The 23,266-nt window shown below is 46.9% G+C and overlaps 1 protein-coding gene across 3 annotated transcripts in view; it reads right to left on the bottom strand.

The window, feature by feature from the left end:
- Positions 1–1,717: 1,717 nt before the first annotated feature.
- Positions 1,718–23,266, bottom strand: part of BEND4 (BEN domain containing 4) — a 32,371-nt gene continuing 10,822 nt past the window's right edge. For 2 of the 3 annotated variants that reach the window (XM_047719192.1, XM_047719191.1), the window contains 3 exons: positions 13,350–13,441; positions 7,325–7,565; positions 1,718–3,887 (listed from right to left, as the gene is read on the bottom strand). In XM_047719192.1, the coding sequence (XP_047575148.1) occupies positions 3,670–3,887; positions 7,325–7,565; positions 13,350–13,441 (551 nt within the window). In that variant the 3' untranslated portion in view covers positions 1,718–3,669. The remainder of the gene's footprint in view (positions 3,888–7,324; positions 7,566–13,349; positions 13,442–23,266) is intronic. The other variant, XM_047719193.1, reaches the window with a different exon arrangement.

A 23,266-nucleotide genomic window follows, 5' to 3' on the forward strand; every position in this document is an offset into this window, starting at 1 on the left:
CACTTTCAAGTAAAAATGGAAGAAATACTCTTCCGCGTTTACAGATTTCCTCAAGCATTTAACTTAACACTGGACTGACTAAACCATGACACTGTGAGCAGCGTACCTTCCAGAGACCATGAGAATTGTGCTTCTAGTAAAACTGTTCCCCCAACAGTGCTCCCCTCTGTGGCTTCCTGGTCTACGTCCTCTGACATGGGCCACGGGAGGGTTGTCCCGAGCCCAGTGGAAGGGCACCTGGGCCTTCCCGTCAGTTTGAAAAGCAGGCATCCTCTCTGTGATATCGTCTTAATTTGGGAAGTCACGAGACACGTCAAGACACTGTCACTGTCGAGGACTCTCCTGATCACCACGCTCAGGGAACACACCTCGGACAGGTAATGATGCCAAGCCACGCCCTCCGTGCCAGGCCAGGCCTGGGTCCTCCCTCTCTCACCAGGGCCGTGAGCACAGCTGCATCCTGAGCGGCTTTAACTTGACCCATTTTGTGCCAGTGCTAAAATGACTCGAGGGTGATTCTACAAGCTGACACGAAACGAAGCTTCTAGTCACGAGCAACCTGTCCAACTGCCAATAAAAGGTAGAGAATCAACTCAAGAAAATGAGCAGCCCCCTCAGGTCTCCAGAGATCAACAGGAAGGAAGACAGAGCAGCAACAGCATCCGGGCTTCTTGGGGGTGAGTTTTTACAGTCTCGCTCTGTCGAGGGCACACCGGTCTCACCACAAATCTGTCAACATCCTTTGCGAGCCCTGATCTGAAAGTGAGGTGACCGTGAGGCCCCCACCGTGAAGAAGCCGGAGAGCTCAGAAAACAGCCCAGACCGCACACCGAGGAGAGGAGATGGTGGGCAGATGCTGGGCCGCGCCCCCAGGGACTGTCAGTGTGCTGCTCAGGTAGTGGCCAGGATCACAAGATCTAGACAGACAGACAGACACACACACACACGGCAAAGAAGGTCATGGAACACCTGACCCAGGGCAACTGACCCTAGGCCCTGGGTCCAGGAGAGGGATTTGAACTGGCTGTGCAAGGCTAAGGAAGCCAGTGATCTTCCTGGGTCTTGGTTTCCTCAAGTGCTAAGAGATGGCCAGCATTGTGGAACACTGAAAAACAGATGCTAGAGAAATAATTCACCTAGAAGGCAGGATGGGAGGGAGACCAGGTGTGCCTGTGGAGCAAAGGCTGTGTGCGACCCTGTGGTTAGGGAGGCAGATCTACCCTAGCAGCCTTCTCAGGTGATGCTAACTACAGCCAAACTGAAGGTTCCCATCACCCTCTCTCACAGCAGTGGTGCGAGCCCTTCATCTTTTTTTTTTTTTTTCCAAATATTTTATTTATTTATTTGACAGACTAAGATCACAAGCAGGCAGAGAGGCAGGCAGAGAGAGAGAGGAGGAAGCAGGCTCCCCACGGAGCAGAGAGCCTGATAGGGGGCTCAATCCCAGGACCCTGAGATCATGACCTGAGCTGAAGGCAGAGGCTTTAACCCACTGAGCCACCCAGGCGCCCCACCAGCCCTTCATCTTTAAGCACGTATGACACAAGGCTATGGAGAGTGAGGGCAGAGATGCTCTCATCAAACCCCTCAGTCTAGACCAGCACAACACAGAAATCTATGACGATGCTTAGATGGGGAGACATGCCACACTTTCAAGCTTGCAGGGACAAGAGAGGAGTTTTTTGAGCAGTGGTCAAATACTGTTGCTAAAGGGGAAAAAAAAAAAAAAGGACGTTGTCCTCAGTGGTAAGGATAACTAAAGCCTAATGCAAAAAAGACAAAGGCAACATGCTTATGGTGACAGTTTGCGTCAGACCAAGATTTCCTGTCACCAAAGGATCCTGTAAAGTATTGACTTCTCAGACCTCTGAAAACTCCTTGAAGAATTGCTTTCTCTGTCTCTTGGTTCCCCTAACCAACATCACATTTGCTCTTATCATTTCCTTTACTCACAAATGTTAGCTGACTTGCCCCAAACAGGATTGAACTGTTGTTCTTCTCACACCACCGAACAGATCAGACAAAGGACCATCTCTATAACATTAAACTTTTCAATGGATGAAACTCATAATCCTAACAAAAGCTAAAGACGGGCCTATTCCCAGGACCATGCATATAGTTGATGCTAACTATTGAACATAAAGGATAATTTACTGTCTCACAAAAAATGGTTACAAAAACCTCTTTATAAATGGATGCTCATGAACTTTAAATGAATTTCCAACCAATTTTCAAAACCCTTAGTTGTGTCTGTAGATGACATTAATAGCCTTCAGTAACTTCTGCCCACTGAGCCCTAGGCTTCACAAAGAACGTAACAATCGGATTAAATGCGATAGAGGAGGCTGCTCCCGCCAGCCAAACCGGAAGTCCTCAGAAACAGATTCTGGTATCTCCATAGTTTGTACGTAAGGAATGCTCCCGAAGACAGTAGTCATTTCACAGAAGGAGCTCAACCAATTAAACTGGAGGAAACAAGTGGGAGTGGTTTAGTGTGAACTTAGCCAGAGCTTGTAGTTCAAGGGAACTACAATGGGGGGTGGGGGTTGGGCGGGAAGGAGATGCCAAACAGCAAAACAGTTGGGATGAAACACTTTCATCAGTGACAATAAGAAACAAAAGTTTATGCAAATTCTAAAGATCTACTCAGAGAAAGACCCTCACATTTCAGAGCAATTACAGACAAGCCCATTGCATAGTTGTCAGAATGGCCTTGAAGCTGTGTGTACACAATTCCTGAACATCTGGTCAATTCAGTGAATACCGTCAGTCACACCACTTGTTCGGTCTTCAGTGCGCCGAACAGCCGAGTGGTTAAAACTCTCATTGCTCAACCCATCACTTTGGCGTTGCGACAACAAAGTCTGAGTTAAGGCTATGGAAACTGTGGGTCTATGAACCTACGAAATCAAGCATTTGAAAAGCGTTTTGGATCTTTGGAGATTTCTTGACTGACATAACGAAAACTTACTGTTTGTAAACTCCAGAGATCATGTAGTGCCTTTCTGATCAACATAGTAAAAATTTTGTGGGGGGGGGGGGCGGGGAGTGGATTCTAAAATAACTAAAAAAAACCCCACCTGATTTCCAACGAATCATTGTCTAGCAGTGACCTCTTTTCTCTGGGTTTTTCAGAGGTTTTGTCAATGCTGAGACAGCACAGTGTCACTTATCCTATGTCTTTGCTGAGAAGTAGGAATTCAGGTCTTTGGAAAATATAAAGACAACTTATTTGAATTAAAGTAAGAGAATGTTTGTTCGTCGTCCCTTAAAATAACTCCATGTCTCTGTCTTCTCTACTCTAACCCGGCCTTCCATGGGGACTGGCTCTGCTCGGGAAGCAGAGCTTACGTGAAGGTTTCAGACACGTGACCAGGAGCTCCCCTATTGTTTTCAGCCTCACTGTCTAGCTAGCAATCAATTCAACGCAATTGTGGTTCTTTGCTTTTTGTAATCTCCTGAAAGCCTGTTGTAGGTTCCACAGACTTCCCAAACAACCCTAAAATGGATTTCTGTTTGGGAATGGTGGCAGTAGGTCAGAGACTTAAGGTTTGAGATGTGTCAAGTCTGGCAGAAGGACGTGCTTTGGACTCGCAGGTGAGGGTAACAGGATGTGGACAACTGGAACTCGTGAGTGGACCAGCTGCTCCAGTGTCAAGATTCTGTCCACTAATCCCCGGACCCATCCTGGGAATTTTTATTGAAGACCTCATCCTGGGAAGCCTGGTGGTCGATCCCTTCATAGAACGAGCCGCCGTTGTGCAGGAAAGTCCCCACTGCCCGCCCCTGTCGGGCGTGCCCCACGGCGTCGCTGAACACTTTGTTTATCTGCTCCTCCGAGGGCATCCACCAGTCGGGATTGGAGGTACAGTGCATCCTAATGAACTCTGTGGGAATATACACAACAATAAAGAGAGAGAGAAAAACAGCTGGTTTTTGCAGAAGAGGACGGACAGGCTGCTTACACATTTACAGAAGCTCTACAAGAAAAGCTTTATGGGAAATCCAATGTAATGCTATGATGATGTCACTTCTTAGACTCAGCTGATTACATGGAAGTCGTCTACTCTCGTGCAAAAGTAAAAAATCACGTGAAGCGAGAAGGTGATCCTCTAAGGAACACTGGCTAGTGGAATGAGAGGCAGATCTGATTTATAACATGGACTATACACCGTGGAGACAAAGTCACGGTGCATTTCAAACCTACATCGGTATCTGCTCACATCTTTAGAATTTTCGGTGTTTCTGCAAACAGCAGATCTCACTAGCATGGCGTTCTTTGACCAGCTACTGATTGGCAAACTAAGTTCCACAGGATGACAAAATCTCAGGGGCTGAGAAACTGCCTGGATTTTGGTTCAGAAGAGGTTTCCACCTCTTCCACCACGTTCTTTACATGTATTATAGGTCATACTTATTTCTCTGATTGGGATATCCACACATGTACTGACAGATATTTCTTAAATGAGATTTCCTCTAAATATTTAATTTCACCAGAAAGCAATTAGCATGCCCAGAAGGGTGAATGTATAAAAAGGAACCAAGACTCCGATGAGACAGACTCAGCCTCCCTTTGGGTCGAGCTCACGCGATCCTTTCTTCTGTTTCCTCAGGGGGTCAGGGCATGTGTAGGACTCCTGCCTCGCTATTTTGATGGACACTTGTAAACTGAAGTGAGCATTTTGGGAAAAGTTCTGTCAAATTCCTTGCTTTTTCACAGCTGACAAGGTGACAAGGTGACTGTTAATTACACACCGTTTCTTCTCCAGCCCTGCTCCCTCTACAAGACAACCGGTCCGGTTGTAGGGCTGGAACTGTCTGAAATGACTGGGTGAAATCCCGGCCCTACTTGCACTTAGAAGAGGCTGATGCTGTTCAAGTACCCAGACCCCAGCGATCTCAGGAACTGAACCGTGCCCATCTCCACAGGCAGCCTCTAGCTTAGCAGAAAGCCAGGGACAGCCCCTTCGATTCTGTGCCTGATGTGAGAGCCTCGCTCGCCTCACCAGAGTCCCAGCCTGGCTGCCTTACTCAAGGGAATGAACAGTGTTTACTCAGCAACTCATCCTGCAAAACTGCTGGAATCAGATGGCTTAGCTTAGGGGGTAGGCCTGGGAAACACTGCAGGATAACTCCCTAGTCCTCTTCCGTACCCCTCCCACCCCTACTGTATTCAGTAGGTATCCACTAACTGCTATAGTTTCCCCATCTCTGATCCCCCACTCCTATCAACACAAGGAAATATGGACTAATGGATGAGGGCGCCCTGACCCTGCACCTCCGGGACCGTGCTGCTCTGTGACGCCTGTCTGCCTCCACTCTCCTCTCGGTGACCGCTGCTGACACAGGGCCTTCTCTGATACTGTGGCACAGACTACTGAGATCTCGTTCTGTTACACAGACAGGACGCGTCTTCACAGGCCCTCTTCCCCCTAGGGTCAAACCACCTTCAGAAGCGGTCAGCCTGGAGTTTGGTTCCATCCCAAAGCACCCCATTTTCCATCACTAAAGTGTCCAGTGTCTGAAGTTTCCTTGGCTGCTCTAATCTTGCTCACCCAACACGGACCTTCACCCCGGGAGCCTTTATGAAAAGAATCTGGGTCACAGGAAGGCCCTAGAAGCTCAGCTTTGGGGACAAGCCTATAAATGTCTGGCCCAGCTGCCCCCACACAGACCACCACTGTTTTCTGCCTCTGTGTTCTCCACCCAGGGGCATCCTCCACCTGGAGGCCTGCAGGTGTGGCGCCTAATGAGGCTTGAGCTGGAGGATACAGATGCTGATTAGCCCACCTGGACTCTACCCGTGTCACAGGGGGTCAGGCGACGTTCTCAGGGCAAGGCATGAGGGTTTTGGGGTGTATGTTAATCCCTCAGTTTCACTCACTCGCTGCTTAAAACGTAAAACATTGAGTAACAATTTCTGGAAAGGGAAACAGTGGTGAGGCCTCTTGTCCTGACTCCCCTTACAGGCCCCAGAGCAACTTTGTGGAGTACAGTGTTCCCAGGAGAGCCCCAAGCTCACAGACGTCTCTTTTACTCTTGGGGGAGTAACTGTCAGCTCTGATGCTGTTGAGGAATGAAGGAAACTGTGGCGAGTTCGCTAAGACAGACCCTGGAAATCCCCATCACCCACTGAGAGTAAGCGGAATTTTCAGACTGGCCAACAGGGGGTGCTCTGGATGCCTAGCTGATTGAGGTGCTTCCATTCCAGATGGTTCCCTCAAGGCCGGGCCACCTGCGCTAAAATCACCTGAGGTGTGGGGGGGCGGCTATGATGAGCAGCAGTGGACGCTTCCCCCTTCTCCAGCTCCAGCCCTGCTCAGTCAGAAGCTTGCAGTGGGCCTGAGGAATTTCAGCTGCTAAGAGAGTCTCCCTGTGCCTCAGGCAGACTACTGTTGTAGAACACCGCGGGCATCCCAGGAGGGGATGCTGGAGTGTCCTTGCTGTACACCAAGGCCTTATCAGCAATAATGTCTCCTCACTGTGACTTCCTTGCCAGGAAATATTTTGCAACCCTGTCCGGAGTAAATTTTTTCCAACCAATAAAATTACTATTGAAATATACAGGTTAGAACTTGAGCTTTTTGATACGAAATTTTTCAGGTGTGAACAGTGTTCCTGTTGGCCCTCAAATGCTTCTACCTGTCTGAGGCTATGTTTCTCTGAACCCGCTGAACCAACTGTCTGCCTCCTGACCCTCGTCCTCGTCCTCTGCCTGGCCTACCAGTGTGGGTCAGCTGCGAAGTCATCAGCTGCTTGTGCTGAGGAAAGGTACCCATCAGAGCAATATTTTTAATAAAGAGACTTTAAAAAGACTAACAGAATAAAGTCTGACTGGGCAACAGATACTTTAGGCACCCCAGTATTCAGGAAAATTAAATAAATCGAAGGAGTTGGGGGCAAGTCCTCTTGAGAAGGTAGCTGGGGGATGGGTGGGGGGCCCAGGCTGCAAACGGAAACGAGGTCTCTCATTTTCCTAATGCTTAAAGAGCTCCCCATCATCCCTTCCTCTGTCTGATCCCCCACGCTCCAGGTTGGCTAGATGGGGCCTTCTGTGGCAGCAAAGAAAATCGGAATTCAAAGCGTGAGACATGAGGTGCTATGCAATGTTTATGGGCCGGGAAGTGAGAATGCCAAGGCTAAAGCAAACGGAGATTTTTTAAAGAACTTCTCGATACCGAGTAGATGGGCCACATGAAGCCTACAGAGGTCTCAGCGGGCAAAACCAAAATACAGTCAAGGCTGAACACTTGCACGGGAGAGCCACAGCCAATGCGGTGAAATGAGATCACAGATGGCGACACTGAGCGGAAGGATGCAGTACCTCGGAGGCATGTTACTTTAACTGGATCCAGAGGGCGTCTTTCAGGACCTGTCTCTCCTGACTGCACTGACCTTTTCCTTTTCCCAAGGCCGCATGAGTACTTAAGCTCATCGGTTGTGAAAACAAATCTGATGAGATATCGAAGGAGCCGTCGCCCGTCTTTCTTGGAAGAATTTACAGCCTCGTCCCACTGTTTGCTCGTTATGTAGACAGGATAGTTGTTCAGCAGCTGCTTGCTTCCCTGGAAAAGCCAAGTATTTTCTCATTACCTACTTAGCCAGCCAGCAAGCTGGCCAGCCGGTGGAGGCGATCTCTGTTTCAAAGGCAAACACGCTTTTTAACCAAGTGGCTCGGATGACAATGAACCAGGTATTGAAGAGCACAGGTAATTGCTCGCACTCAGAACGGGCACTTTTCAAATTACATTTGCATTTTCTGTAACAAGAGCCAATGAGGTATAATGAACACCTTTGAAAGAGGAGCTATTTATAACTTGCATTTTAACAGGTAGGTTAAAATGTGTCAAGATCCAATGACAGGGAACACTATTTAAATATAACCCGTAACTTTCCCTTTCAATCTATTCAAATATGCAAAAATGACTTTGAAGAGTGTGATCAAACAGGTCTCTTCATCCTCTGGTTGGCGGTTAAGTATTTTTAGAAATGATGCTGGTGGTCTATTTTCGTAAGGTACCACTTGTGTTTAATTCACCGAACACCAGATAGCCATCGTGTAACAGTGGAAACGGCATTAAAAAGTGAATTTTGAAAGGGAGGGGGGATTGCAAACCCCCCCCCAAAAGTCATCATTAATAATAATAATAACGCAAACCAGGTTTCCTCAAATGATAGCTTCTGCAAATGCCACTATGTCAACTTAAAATTTTTCTTCCTTTTCATCTTCTTAATTTATGTCTGCTATAAAATTCCCAGGCTCAATTGCAGCAGTGGGACTAATTACAGGAATTTCTGTAACATTTATAAGCCATGTTTAGTCAATTCCACCTACACAACCATTACTTTAGTTCTGGTTGTCCATAAAATTCTACAGTCCAGGACAAATTAATTAACCCATGATCTCAGTTTTAATGTACTCCTTCCCTAGTAATTAAGGTGTACAAAATAAAGAAGGAAAAACTCATTCAGTTTTACAACTCTGCAAATTTACTCCAGGTGATAAATTTGGCGCTGTTTGGGTCTGATACGGTTCTATTTCACAAAGTGCTGTTAGCGAAGCCCTGAGAAGGGCCAATGGCCCAGCAGCCGACAGGGAGGAGGCAGCCCGTTTGTGCTCTGAGGTGGTTGTGGAGTCCCACCCAAGCAAAGTGACCACCCTAGGGTCCCACTTCCTTCAACCAGTCGTGTGTGACTCAGTTGCCTTCTGAAGGGAGGCAGTTGAGAGACACGGTTTGTGCTCTGAATTTAGAGCAGCTGGAGTTGGAACTGTATTTTGGTTCAGGTCTTATTTGTGTTTCTTGAGTAAGTGACTTCAACTGGTTGGACCAAAGCCTCCCTGTTTGTAAAACAGGAAGAATTAAATTATCACGGGTTTAAGATGTGAATACGTGGGGGCAGAAACCAACCCTTGGCTCTGGTGCTATGATCAAAAGATGGGCAAGAACCCAGAGGTTCCAAACTTTCCTCAGCTGAGGCTGCCTCTTGACCGCACGAGGGGCGAGCCGGGCTGTGGGGGCGTGCGGGGGTGGACGACGGAGTCTGTGGTGGTGCAATGGAGAAGCAAGGAGGAAAGACGTAGAATTCAGTGAGCCAGGCTGTGGGGGACGGAGGAGTCAAGGTGACTCCCAGGTGAGCTGGGACGTCCTTCCCAAAGAGGAGGAACAGATGGGCACGGCGGGGAGGAGAAGGCTGAGAGCAAGCAGGAGAATTCTCCTGCTTCCCACGCAAAGGGAACGAAGAAGGGGTTACGGGGTTCTGATTCGCTGTGCCCTCAGTCCTCAGGGCAGCTGAGGTAGGGGGGACTGGGGAAGGTGGCATACAGGACTGGGTGCCTCAGACCTCAGGCTGTGTCAAGAGTATTTCTGTGGAGGAACATCTCTAGTGACTGTCACCATCTCCTGAGCCAACGATGCATAGCCTGAGGCCAGCCCCCGGGGCCCGGCAGCCCCTGCCTCTTTGGCCCTCACAGGGGTGCCACTGGTGCAAAGGCAGAGCTGGGCTGAGGGGCGGCCCCCCTCACATCGGCACTGCAGCTCTTTCTGTCAATGCAAGGACGACAATCCCAGCTTGCAGGTGTGCGGGGAGGAGACCACCCGTCTCCCCCCACCGGGAGATAAGCCCAGGAGGGCGGGGTTTCCATTCGGCTTCACTTGATGCTGTGAAGAGCTCTTTCTTTTCTTTCTTTCTTTTTAAAAGATTTTATTTATTTATTTGACAGACAGACATCACAAGTAAGCAGAGAGGCAGGCAGAGAGAGAGAGAGGAGGAAGCAGGCTCCCTGCTGAGCAGAGAGCTCGATGCGGGGCTCGATCCCAGAACCCTGGGATCATGACCTGAGCTGAAGGCAGAGGCTTTAACCCACTGAGCCACCCAGGCGCCTCCGGAGAGTTTTTTCTTTCCTCTCTTCTCTGTTCTACTTTTACTGCTGTGCCGCTTGGACAGAGCTTCTGATGAATTATTAATTGGCAAAATTAAAGAACTTCAAGGAGAACAAAGAAAGGGGCCATTAAAAAAGGGGTACTGGGGACAGAGAGCGTCTGTCAGTCCTTAGTTTAAGACCATCTTCTCAGTTATGGTTCTTGTAAGTACACCTCAGCCTCAGAACTGCAGCCCGAGCAGCTGGTTGTTAAACCATCTATTTCTTTTAAGGTTGTGCAAGTTTTTTTTAAGATTTTATTTATTTGAGAGAATGAGTGAGAGTACAAGCAGGGGAAGGGGCAGAGGGAAAAGGAGAAGCAGGCTCCCCGCTGAGCAGGGGGTCCGACACTGGGCTCCATCTCAGGATGCTGGGATCATGACCTGAGCCGAAGGCAGATGCTTAACCGACTGAGCCACCCAGGTGCCCCTAATGTGCAAGCTCATCGGGCAAGACAGGATTCCCGCAGTGGTTTGGCCAAGGATGTTAAATCCTTTCCCAAGGTCTCACAAGGCAAAAGCAGAGCTGGGAACTTAGTCCTGGAGTTCAGAGCCTGCCCTTAAGACCAGAGTCAAGTCCGTTTCAGGATGAGAGAGAGCTGTCTGAGATGAGGGAGCTCACAGCCCAAGGAAGGAGCTTTCTCGAATCCTTAAAAAGAATCCACTTCTACAGAAGAGCTCAACAGCTCTCCATAAAATGAAAGTCTCCGTAAGTGTAGAAATACCATTTGGAGGCAATTTTCGTCAAGAAAAAGGAAAAGAAAGAAGAAAGTCATTTATAGCCCCAAACAACTCAAATGCTCCCTGTTATGGACGAGATTTACCACACTATTTAAGCATAGTTAACAGAAATAAAATGTGATCAATAATACTAATGAGAAAATGCCCATGTGCCTGAAATGACAGTAAAAACAGCATAATAACGATGATGATGGGTAATAAGAGCTTAAATATTCCTATGCAGAGGAAATCTAGACCTGTCACCTATTTTTATGTTTCTATAGAATCCTGATGGCATATTCTCCTCAATTAGCCACCAACAGGTTATTAAACTTTGATCTATGAGTCACTTGGAAGAAACCAAAATGAACAGTGCTCAGTAAAATGTATTTAAACTCACAAACAAATGGAAGACCTACGCATGCATTAATATTTAAGTAAATTCTGAATAACTCTGTGAACACAGAGAGGGTATGACAATCAGGGAGAGCTTCTTGGAAGAAGCGGGCTTTTTGGAAGTGCTTTTTTTGCACAATAGAAAGGTCAAGTTCAGAAATGTGGACCCTATTCTAGGCAGCAGTGAAAGGATTTTAAATGTGTGGCATTCATTTTGGATCCGTAGTTTAGAAAATTAACCTTCCAGTGTGGAGAAAGGAGAAGAATCCATCCTAATAGTCCAGGTACAAAGTGTGAGGAAGGAGGCAGAGAGAAGGGAGACTACTCAAGGTAACTATAAAACAAGCAGATGTCAGGAATGAGGAGGAGGGAGGAGTCCGTGATGCCTCAGAAATTTCTGCGGGGGTTGGTGCTGCCTTTACTGGAGAGAAAACCGGGGTAGGGATGGGTATTCAGAGGCTGTGCTGGGAGTTCGAGGGTGCAAGGTATCCCACTGTTGGTCAGGCAGGCTGGAGACTGGTAGCCCAGATCTTGATCTGGGACTCGTTGACCTGCACGCAGCTGGTGTTCAGAGAAGAACACGACTGGGTGGGGGAAGGGCGGTGGACAGTGAGGGAAGGGGATGGAGGGTGGCATTCTGGACAACAGTGGATGGAAAACTCCTTACAGCAGAAGAAAGGACAGGGAGCCAGGAGAGAGTCCTGAGCATGGAGGAGGAGGGTGAGGTCCTGGGGAGGAAGAGGGCTGGAGGACGGGCCCACACACGGCACATCTGGGAGAGTCACCAGGGCCACCTGCAGCGGTCTCTGGGAAGCAGTCGAGGTGCAGCCAGATTACGGGGGGTGGAAGAGCAAGTGGAAACCAAGAGTGGAGTAACAAACACAGACCAGACTCGCAAGTGTTTGATCCCCAAGAAAAATGAGGTCACTGTTCTGTAAGTGCCTTCAACAACAGGCACCGGGGACGCGCGTGGGATGAGACTGGTGTCCCACCTTCCCAGTGCCAGATGCAGTGTGGGGCAGATTCAAGGGCTGACAGAGGCTGCTGGGGGTGGGGGGGGGACAGCAGAGATGAAAGGACAGATGGGGTGGGGGTGGGCGTTGGCAAAGGGGAGGGAGGGGTGCTTCTTCCTGGATGGGGGTGCCAGGTGTGCAGGAAGGTAGAAATCAGTGTGGCAGAATTCACTGGATTGAGTTCAATTTGGTATTGCTTACTTTTTGGCTAAATTCAAGAGAGAGGGTGGTGGGACCAGGGATGGGGGCTGGAGGAAAGGCACAGAGACCTTCGAAATAGCTTCTCCAAACTTCAGGGGAAGGGAGTGATGGCCAAACAGGTCTCACGCTGCACCTGGGGGTAAGAGGGTTTCAATGCATACCAGATTGGCTCCCGCCTTTCCATCCTCTGGTTTCTCTTACATGCAGAAATGTGGAAAGGAGTGTGTGCTCATACTTCTCCAGCAGGGGAGGCATGGGGTCAGGGTGGGAAGAGTAGGTTTGCTGCTGGATCTATGAAATGGTACGCACGAGGATGGAGCCTTGAGATGATTTTAATAAACATGGAGTGTGGAAGGCTATGTGATGATGAGGTAAGAGAGAGGGTCAACGGCCTGCTGTCACCAGCATGAATGACTCACCTTGCCGAGGGAGGGAAACTTAACTACGAGAAAAGAACTTATCTACTGTTATCAGTCCAAGATGTTCCTAACCCTGGCAATTCCTTCTTTCACTGGATTTAGGTTCTGAAATTTGTAAGATGAAAGTAACACATATTCAAAACCGAGCCTTGAGAATCTTGTAGGAATGTACCATGTTTCCACTGACCTACCGCTCTCAGCAGAACAGGTCATTGCTCCTGCACTTTGGAAGAGACTGCGGTTGCTTCTATTGAGGTCCAGAGGAAGAAATGTTCTGGAGCCCAGTGTCCGGAAGACATCCACCTAATACTTGAGGAGCCCACTCAGTGTGGGAGGTGCCCGAGAGCAAGGCGCTTTCTGGAACATTGGCTCTGCCAGAGAAGGGCAGCTTGGTGTCTCCATTTCAGCCTTTCCCAAAAGCAAGCCTCCAGACTGGCCTCCACTGTTCGAACTGCTGTTTCTTTATCCGCATCCCTCCGCCCCCATCAGCGTACAGCGTTCAATCTTGGGGAATCTGGGGAATTTTGCTCTTCCCCCACTGGTACTAAGAACCCCAAACCTCAGGGAGCCAACACTGTGTCTCATTAGCCAACGTGCTCGGGTGGACCCTGTACGCTATCAAGAAGTTTCGTCTTAAGGAAACTTCAAGGGACCCACATCTCCCTTTTTGCCAGACACCTACCTCGGTGGGCTGCTCGGCGGGCTGCGGGACCAGGAGCTGGTTGTGGTGCTGTAGCACGGTCTTCAGGTAATCCAGAACGGTCTGGCAGGGCACTGAGGGCAAGAAAGGACGAAAATTACACAGGAGCTATCCTGTGACAAGAAAATGAGAGGCTTTGAGGTTTAAAAAGAGTTTTGATGCAAACTTCTAAAAAAAAAAAAAAAGATTATTTTCTAAAGGAAATGGAATCTTCTTTCTTTTGACATCCGTAGTTATTTCAGTTTGTAAATACAGAACAGATGCTACGGTTTGGGGAGAATTTTAGGGCTCAGCACAATTCACTAAAAACTTTTTTCTTTTTTTTAAAGATTTTATTTATTTATTTGAGAGAATGACAGTAAGAGAGAACATGAGAGGTGAGAAGGTCAGAGGGAGAAGCGGACTCCCCTTGGAGCTGGGAGCCCGATGTGGGACTCGATCCTGAGACTCCGGGATCATGACCTGAGCTGAAGGCAGTTGCTAAATCAACTGAGCCACCCAGGTGCCCCCCCCCCCCCCGCTGAACACTTTTAGGTCACAGTCACTCTGAGATGAATTTGGGTCAACAACCACTCACAGAAGAGACGTCCTCTTGTTTTCTTTGACTCAAGTTGTAACATTAGCATCCAGTGATGCTTTTTAAAATGAAGGTACTGCAAACTAATGTTTCACTAGTTTTAAATCAATAATACAACATACGTTTTTAAGGACGGATTCACTCCTAGCTCTATAGTAAGCAGGAGGACCCTGTGCTGTAAACCTGCTTCCCTACGTGGACACCGCGGCCCGGGGTTCCCACGTGCAGATTCGGTCACGGCATCTTTCGTTAACTGTTGCACTAATTTTCTGAAGCTCAATCTCATAGATTCATTGAATAATTACAATAAAACTGAACAGGTCTTAACCCCACATGGAACCCTGCCATTTTTTGTACCACTGCATACACAATTCCTGCATCTTGAGATTCCCGTTAGAGCCCTTTCAGGAGCGGGATTAACTAATTGCTTTTAAAGGTCTTGGTAGCTTAGTTAATAACCTAATTCACGGGAATTACTGCCACTATCTATCTCAGCTGTGGATTTTCTTAGACTGTTTTTGTCACATTACAGAAAATAACAAATATTTAATCTAAACCCCAAATTTAAAGTATCACTGTCTGCCTTCTGCATTTTTTCTCACTTTTTTTTTTTTAAAGATAGTAAACGGAGGTTACCATCCTTGTCCACACTGTTAAAAAGCTGGATTTTTTTAGGTGTCATCACATTGTAACATAACCAATCAAAACGTACATCGACATCCCTTTGAAGAATATGAATGACACCAAGTATAAGCAGCTTAGGAATTTTTTCTTTTTGTCAAAAAAAAAAAAAAAAAGTATTTTCTTACATAACCATCCTTCTGGACCTGTGTCTTACAGTCCTTGAATACAGTCTTCAAACTGGAGAAGCATTTGCTGAACAACCAGAAAGTCAATGAAAAGAAGTCATGCATACATATTATCAGTCTGGAGTAGGCCTTTTGTCAAAGCAAAGTTCAATAAAACCTGTCAAGTACCTCTAATTTCACCAGCCTTTTAAAAGTTTAACGCCCCCCCCCCGCACGGGGCGCCTGGGTGGCTCAGTGGGTTAAGCCGCTGCCTTCGGCTCGGGTCATGATCTCAGGGTCCTGGAATCGAGTCCCACATCGGGTTCTCTGCTCGGCAGGGAGCCTGCTTCCCTCTCTCTCTCTCTCTGCCTGCCTCTCCATCTACTTGTGATCTCTCTCTGTCAATAAATAAATAAAAATCTTTATAAAAAAAATAAATAAAAGTTTAACCCCCATTTACCCCAAGGATACAAATGTAGGGATCCGAAGGGGGCATGTGCACCTCTATGCTTACAGCAGCAATGTCCACAATAACCAAACTATGGAAAGGACGTATATGTCCATCGACAGATGAATGGACAAAGATGATGTGGTACACACCACAATATACAATGCAATACTTTCAGCCATAAAAGAGAATGAAATCTTGCTGTTTGCAACAACGTGGATGGAACTAGAGGGTATTATGCGAAGTAAGTCAATCAGAGAAAGGTAAGTATCATAGGATCTTGCTGATATGAGGAATTTAATAAACAATACAGGAGCATAGGGGAAGAGACGAGAAAATGAAACAAGATGAAACCAGAGAGGGAGACAAATCAAGACACTCTTAATCTTAGGAAACAAACTGAGGGCTGCTGGAAGGGAGGTGGCGAGGGGTGACTGGGTGATGGGCATTAAGAAGGGCACCCGTGATGTAATGAGCACTGGGTGTTATATTAGACCGATGAATCACAGATCCATATTCCTGAAACAAATATATGTTAATTAATCACTTAAATTAAAAAAAAAGAAACCAAGAAAAAAAAGTCTAACCCATTTTACTGAAACCACAGCAGGAAAGAATGAATCTTCTATTAATGGCATTAACTGTAGGGAAAAGCAGGGGTCCCAAGAAGCTGATGGAGACACGAAACTGTCTGCTGCTTGAGTTCTGGGTTTTCGCTCACTGTGTGGCTTGTGGGACCCCAGGAAACTTCTGTGTCTGGTGTCCCGCCCCTGGGGCTGCGCGTGAGGTTCCCAACAGCAGCACTTTGTCCTTCACGGTTTATGGTGGGAACCAAACGCAGCTGTCCACATGCCAATGTTTGCCAAGTGACACGGGCAAGGTATTACTCTGGGTTTAATTTGGAAGTTTTAGTAAAATTTGCAAATAACTCGCTGACTGATGAGCATTTGAATGAAACATCTTACCCCCATATTTTATAGTCATGATGATGTCCCTGGGTGGCTCAGCCAGTTAAGTGCCGACTCGTGGTTTCAAGCTCAGGTCATGATCTCAGGGGCCTGAGATCGAGCCCCGCGTCAGGCTCCGAGCTCAGCGGGAGCCTGGAGATTCTCTCCCTCCCTCTCCCCTGCCCTTGCTTGCATGTACACACACCTTCCCTCAAATAAATCTTAAAAAAAGAATTTTATGAAGAAAATGTTTAAATGAAGCACTAAAATGCTTACAAAACTGAATATTCAACATGACCTCAACCATGTTATGAATAATTATATACCTAAAGAGATTAGAAATAGATCAAAGTGTTAATAATAATAATTGACAATGATCACATTTTAGGAATAGGATTAGGGTAGCTATACCACCAATCCTGGTAAACCAGTTTTAAAAAGTTTCTACAGGGGGCATGTATAATAGTAATTTAAAAGCTGACTGAAGAATGTTGATGTAATTGCCGCCTCCCCTTCCTTTGGCATACATTATCTTCAGTGCTGTCTGTACAGCCCTGGAAAGGCCTGGAGGCCAGCTCTCCCATTCTCTACACTCCCATTGTTTAGGCAGCAGTGCTAAGCTATGAGCAAGGCCAGCTGATACAAATGTTGGAAGAAAACGGAATTTTGTGCGCATTTACTTACGGTAGGGGCAAGTGGGTCCTGTAGGGTGCTATCCGGGCACAAGGCTAAAGGCCAGGAGGCCAAGACAAAGCTCATAGTTAGCCAGTTACAAAACAGAAACAGCCACTGGGCACAGCGCTGGGGCCTCTGAGTCACCACCCCTTCGGGCCCCCCACCCCTGGCCCTTCCCTGGCACGCCCCTGGCCCTGATCCCCACAAGGCAGAGGCCTCCAGGCCCTGCCCAGGCCAGGGCTGGAGCATGTCCCTGCAGTGACACATTTGGAGCGTCACTCCCTACTGTGGCTCTCTGGAGGGCTGCCCAGATTTTTACATGGGAAGCTGCAGAATCAAATGAAACCTTTTTGATGAAAAGAAAAAGTCAGTATGGAAAGTAGAGATAGGGGTGTCTACTCAAGAGGGAAGGAAGTGGAAGGAAAGATAGTACCCTGACCCACAGCTACACCGTGCTGCCTTCTGGGAGAAGCCCTGGGCACTGAGAAGAAAATAATGGAAAACCTCCTGTCCTCTTGCCCTGCTGTCCTGTCAGCCCGTGGCTCCGTGCACATGCTGTGGACTTTCCCAGTGAACTCAGGGACCCCCGGAGATGAGGAGCAAGGGGCCTGTGCTTCCGGCAGGATTCCTGCAGTCCAGGGCAGACACTGCGCCTTTGGCTTTCAAGGGATGAGACAGCGAGGTCAGGGCTTCCAGCAAAGGAGCAGAAGGATCCTCAAGGAGCTGATTATGCCCCAGACACCTTCCCGTCTAACTGCGTCCTCATGCTCATTCTGAATATTAAGCACGTCACTCTTGCTGATGCAGAAGCTACCGCCTCAGGCCCAGTGGGCGGGTTTCATCTACTCACTTACGCACTCTGCAAAGGAAAGGCAGATACACCTAGCAGGTTTAATGAGACAATACCTGTCAACCAAAAACCGTAAAAACTTCTATTAAAGGGAAGGGAGAACAGAAAGGTACCTCAAATGTTCCTAGTATCAATCCTGATATCAATAATTACAATTTCTGCCACCTGCCCACCCCGTAATAGCATTTTAGAACACATACCAGAGAATCTTGGAAAGAGCAAAATGACTGGGAGGAAAAAAGCAAGTTAGGGAGACCTTTGGTGTCAATAAAACCTGAGAGAAATGGGTTACAAATGCTCCACTGGGTATCTAAGATATCTAGATGAACGCGCGACTCTCAGAAACAGACGGGCCCCCTAGCCTGGATGGCTTGATGGCGTCATAGTCAGGGTTCAGGTCATTAAAGCCACACAGACAGGGTTTTCAACACATTCTCAGGCAGTAAATATCACTTAGCGGACAAAAAGACGTGGAAATGGGTCCTAAAGTAATTCTTGGGTACTTTTTTCTCCTTAATGTACTTCCTCTGGCACTAGGAACTGTCTGATTCTGGGCAAGTTACTCAGCCTCTGTTACCTCATCTGTAAAACAGGGATAATTACCCACTGTATATAGTTATTGTAAAGCAGAAAGTGCCCAGTAAATAGTGCCCAACGTAGGCTGGTCTCATGAGTACGAGCCTAGTGAATTCCTTGGAGGTCACTTAACGGACTTCGTTGTTAGACTAGAAAGTAAAAACTAGAAAGTTCTTCCCAGGAAATCTGCTCCAATTCTGTGTTTTCCCACATGAAGGATGCTTGGGTGTTGAGAATCTAATTTTCACTGCAGATCATTACATTAAAATCTTGATCAGGGCTTCTCTAGCATTAATTACTCTACTTTGCTATATCACTGTTTTTACAAAATACACCATATCTATGATTTTAGAGGGAGACTGAAATTATTTACCGTCCTCTGAAATTATTTACCATGAAATTATTTACCATGCCATCTATGCGCTTGTATCACCTTTAAGTGTCCTTTTCATGTAAGTGTCTGTAAAGTCTAAGCTCTTGAACTGTAACTATGTAGAAATAAACCATAAGCTTTCAGTAGTCCTCAGCCTTACAGAGGCACAGTTATGCTTCTGCTCAGGACAATGTCTCGTTTCTGTGGAATTTCACTGACCTGTGGAGATGCCACAACAGGCCTGACACTGGGCTCAGATTTGGGACACACAGCTGATGTGTCATCTCTGTCCTCGAGCTTATACAGCCTGCCTTTCCTATCAGGACACCCGGGAGAAACAGAAAGAGTAAAAATCTCCCCCAACACTGACTCTCACAGAAGTATGCATGAGGTACTATGGGAAGTGGTTAATCCTGCCTGGGAACTGGGGGAAGAATTTGTTACAGAGGCGACAGTCACCTGAATTGGGTCCTGAAGGATGAGTAGGAGTTTTTCAAGTGGGGAGAAGGAGAATATGTCCTTAAGCTGGGAGGAACAGCAAGAGTAAGAGAAGACCAGAAGCCAGTGTCATGCTGCTCAGGAATCCCCAGTTGTCCACTGGGGTTGGAATGCTTGGCATACAGTGGGAACTGGGAGTCGAGTCTCCAAAAACAGACAGGAAAAGAATCACGAAGCGAAGGACCCCAGGTGTCATAATGGGTGCTGGAATTTACAGACCATATGAAACCTGTAGAGGCTTGTCAGCCACGGATGATCTGGGGCTTTTCAGCAAGGGAGACATTGGAGTCTGAGGAGGTGAGTGGCTACTGCACATGTCCATGCTGAGATAGGCTCGGATGAAAAGAGTGGGGAGAGGAGGAACCCAAAGTGATGGGCATCTGAGAAGCGGAGTCCAGAAGGAGGCTGACATGACGTTAAGTGTGACAGGTGCATCTGAGGTTGCTAACCTGGGTAACTGGCTGCGTGCTGACCTCTTCATACGGCAAGACTACTACTTAAAATCGAAGGACACCACTTAAGATTTCCATATTACTGGATGCAGGACAGTTTCTCTCACTCCCTTAAAGTTACTGTTTGTTGAACTTACTGGCAGATCTGGGAGACCCTCAGTTGCTAGTTAGTGAAGGTAATACTTCCAACATTCCAACTGTGTTATTAACCTCACTGTACAGAAAGAAGAAACTGAGGCTCAGAATGGTTAAGGGAGTTGCCAAGAACCATAGGGAGCGAATAGCAGAAATCCAAACCCAGGTTTGACTCCAAACCCAGTCTCTTTCCCCACTCATAGCTCTGTCTCCCTCCATCTCATGGCCATAGCAAGAGTTGCGATGACTTCTACCGACTTCTAACGAAGAGAACTCAATCCTGTACTCCTCTGTTCCTATCATTTGCTCCAGGTTCTTACTCAGAATACACTCATGGGTCTTCCTTCTCCTTAGGATCCCCACGCTTCTGTGGACCCGAAGCCGCCCTGAATGTTTTTTGCACAAGCCCTCGTGGACGCGTGTGAGTGGGGGGCTGGAGAGAGGGCCCCAGCATGGCCAAGCTGCTTTCACTTCAGGCTTTTAGCTGTTGCAAAATTAGTTATCCAAAAACCTGGCATTCCTGATTTATCTTTTTAAAATCTTCTTAGGAAATGACAACTGTGGACTAATAGGATCAGAGCTGCCTAATCCAAGATGAGTTTTCTGGTTTGTACCCTCAAGTTAGTAGTCCATCCTCATGATCCACACTTTCCAGCTGGCCAGCTTGCTACCAGCTTGTAAGTTTTGTGCCCATGCATGCATGTGGGGCTCTGGCAGGCACCTGCAGGTCACCAAAAACCCCGGTGGCCCGATGCGCACTCTCCTAGTTGAGGTCGGACAAGGGAACTCCCTGTTTCAGCTCTTGCGCTGTAGCAAATGATCTCTCCGTGTGCCACGTTTTTCATATTTGTGGGCTTTTTGTTGGTGAGCTCGCCATTTAAAAGGGACCCCGAGCGCAGAGCTGGAGGGCTGTCTGGTGGTCCCGTGTGCAGGAAGGCCGAGATGAGCCTCAGGGAGAAAACACGTGTCAGGTAAGCCTCATTCAGCGCAGGATACAGTGCGGCTGGCTGTGAGTTGTGTTATTCCGACAATGCTATTAAGTTAGGTCTCTTTAAACAAAAGCATACATAAATATGCATCGATCTGTTGATAAAAATGTGACCAGAGGTCCTCAGAAACCCAGCTCCGTATTTCCCCGAGGGGTGATGCTTCGGGATTCGCTAATTCAGTGTCGACAGTGACTTTATAGAAAGTAACTACAATGAACTGTGCGAATCGACTGTATTTTTCTGGTGAAAAGGGTAATAAACTAGATCTAGAGTCGAAAGGCTTGGATTATAACTCTAGCTCTGCCCCAGGCTTTTCCTGTCCTGATTTCAACCTCTGTCCATAAAGTGGGAAAATTAATATTTGCTGGGAGAGGTAAAGATAAATTGAGATAATCCTAAATGTGCTTTTTATAAAGTAGGAAGTCCTTTAATGATGTCAGTAGTATATTCCTGTATATTTGGCACTTAGAACGTCTCAAGGTATTTTTAACATGTCGTAATTATTTTACTTTGGAAGCTATTTTCTAAAATTACCATATTTTAGGATTCTAAGACCCACATTTTTTCATATTTGCTTGTTCAAAGAGAATTCTAAGGGGCAATTATGATTTGCAGTATTTTTTTCCTTCTTAGTGGAATACAGAATACTGGTGCATCTTGCATTCAGTGGGGTCTTAAGTGAGATGATGTACGGTATTTTACATCCACCCTCCCTCGGGAGCTCACCTTGTGCTGACCACAAGCCTTCTAAACCAGTGCGCTGGCCCTAACCTGCCACCTTCTCTGGGGAGACAGTTCCCCAACATCTTTCTTCTTTTAATAATGTCTCAGCTTTTTGTATTCCTGATCCAAATATCATTTCCTTCTGTGGCTTTTTTTTTTACATTTTTTTTTTTAAGATTTTATTTATTTGACAGTGAGAGAGAGAGGGACAGAGAGAGCACAAGGAGGGTACAAGCAGGGTAAGGGGCAGAGGGAGAGAGAGCAGGCCCCCCCACTGAGTAGGGAACCAACATGGGACTCCATCCCAGGACCCTGAGATCACGACCTGAGCCAAATGCAGACGCTTAACCGACAGAGCCACCCAAGTGTCCCTGTGGCTTTTTGCTTTTAACTTACCTTCACTTTTTTCTAAAAAATTTTAACTTTTCAACGGACTCTCTGACTTCTGGTGTGATAATATAACACCGAAGAGTGGGGGCTGAGGCTCCTCCCTGAGGAGACAATATTTAACCGCCCACATGGGCAAGTCACTGGGGGGCGGGAAGTCAGACGACTCTTCTCCAGGAGCCCTTGCTTGCATGTGGTTGACAATCAACAAGTCTTTGCTGACTCCTTGACACAGGATACAGCAACCCAGGCCCGGTCAGGTGGTAGGGGAAGAGCACCTTCCCCAACCTCTTTCTTCTCGGTAAGGTCTGCACTTTCCTGTCCCCTTTCATAGCTGCCCAGGGAGCTAATTTCCCCCTATATTCTAATAGGCTCACTTGAAGTCCCACTTCCAGAACTGCTGCCAGGTATGAATGCTTATTTCAGGAAAAAAATAAAAAATTAAGAAACCAGGAATCTCAAAGTCATTCAATAGCACAACTCAGGAGCAGCTGAGAAGGGACTAAAATCAGTGTCCTAGCTCTGACCTGGGGCAGGCGTCCCTACCTTTTTGTTAACTCTATTTCCTCTGAATGCTACTTTCTCCTTTGTACTCATCCATCCTGCTTGGCTGTAAGGAGAGCCATCCCACAACATATGGGTAGTTTCTACCCAGGTCCCCGGGTCCTCCCCTGGGAATGCTCTGGCTTTTAGAATAACAGAGGCCTACTGGAACTGCTGGGAAACCCTGACAATGATTAGAGAAAATGCATCCCAAATTATCCAGGAGAACTACTGATTGCAAAGTACTCCTGTAACCTATAAAACCAGATGGCTTTTTACTTTGAACCTCTTTTCTTCACTACTCTATCTACTTTATTACTTGCTGCACTTTTCTTCAAATGGCTGTCTATAAATAACGGTCCCCTTCCCCAAAATTCATAACTAATGGAGTGAAAGGTGTATTCGTAGGTGATCACCCACAATCTGGTCTGTTGTTTAGCCAAAGATGGAGGTTGAGCAGTATGGGGAAGGGGACAGTGATGCCTTCTTTTGCTTCAGGTTTTCGTTGTAAGCAACATGTTTGACTGAATGTCCAATGCTAAGGTGTCCCTATGTAATGAGTACATGCGTTAAGTAATCACTTTTTTTTTTTTTTTTAAAGAGAGTGAGAGCGTGTGTATACACAGGGAAGGGAAGGAGGGACAGAGGGAGAGAGAGAATCTTAAGCAACTGGAGCCTGACATAGGGCTCGATCTCACGACCCGGAGATCATGACCTGAGCCAACATCAAGAGTCAGAGGCTTTACTAACTGAGCCACCCATGTACTCCATTTACTCCAAGTAAATCTTTCTTAAATTTTATGCTTTTTTTCTATTCATAACTGACAAACCGATTTTCTTTTCTTTTTTTTAGCTTATTTTTATTTTTAATTTTTAAATAAACATATAATGTATTTTTAGCCCCAGGGGTACAGGTCTGTATATCGCCAGGTTTACAC

The sequence above is a fragment of the Lutra lutra genome, chromosome 2 (genome assembly GCF_902655055.1).
Source record: "Lutra lutra chromosome 2, mLutLut1.2, whole genome shotgun sequence".
In the NCBI taxonomy this organism is placed as follows: domain Eukaryota; kingdom Metazoa; phylum Chordata; class Mammalia; order Carnivora; family Mustelidae; genus Lutra; species Lutra lutra.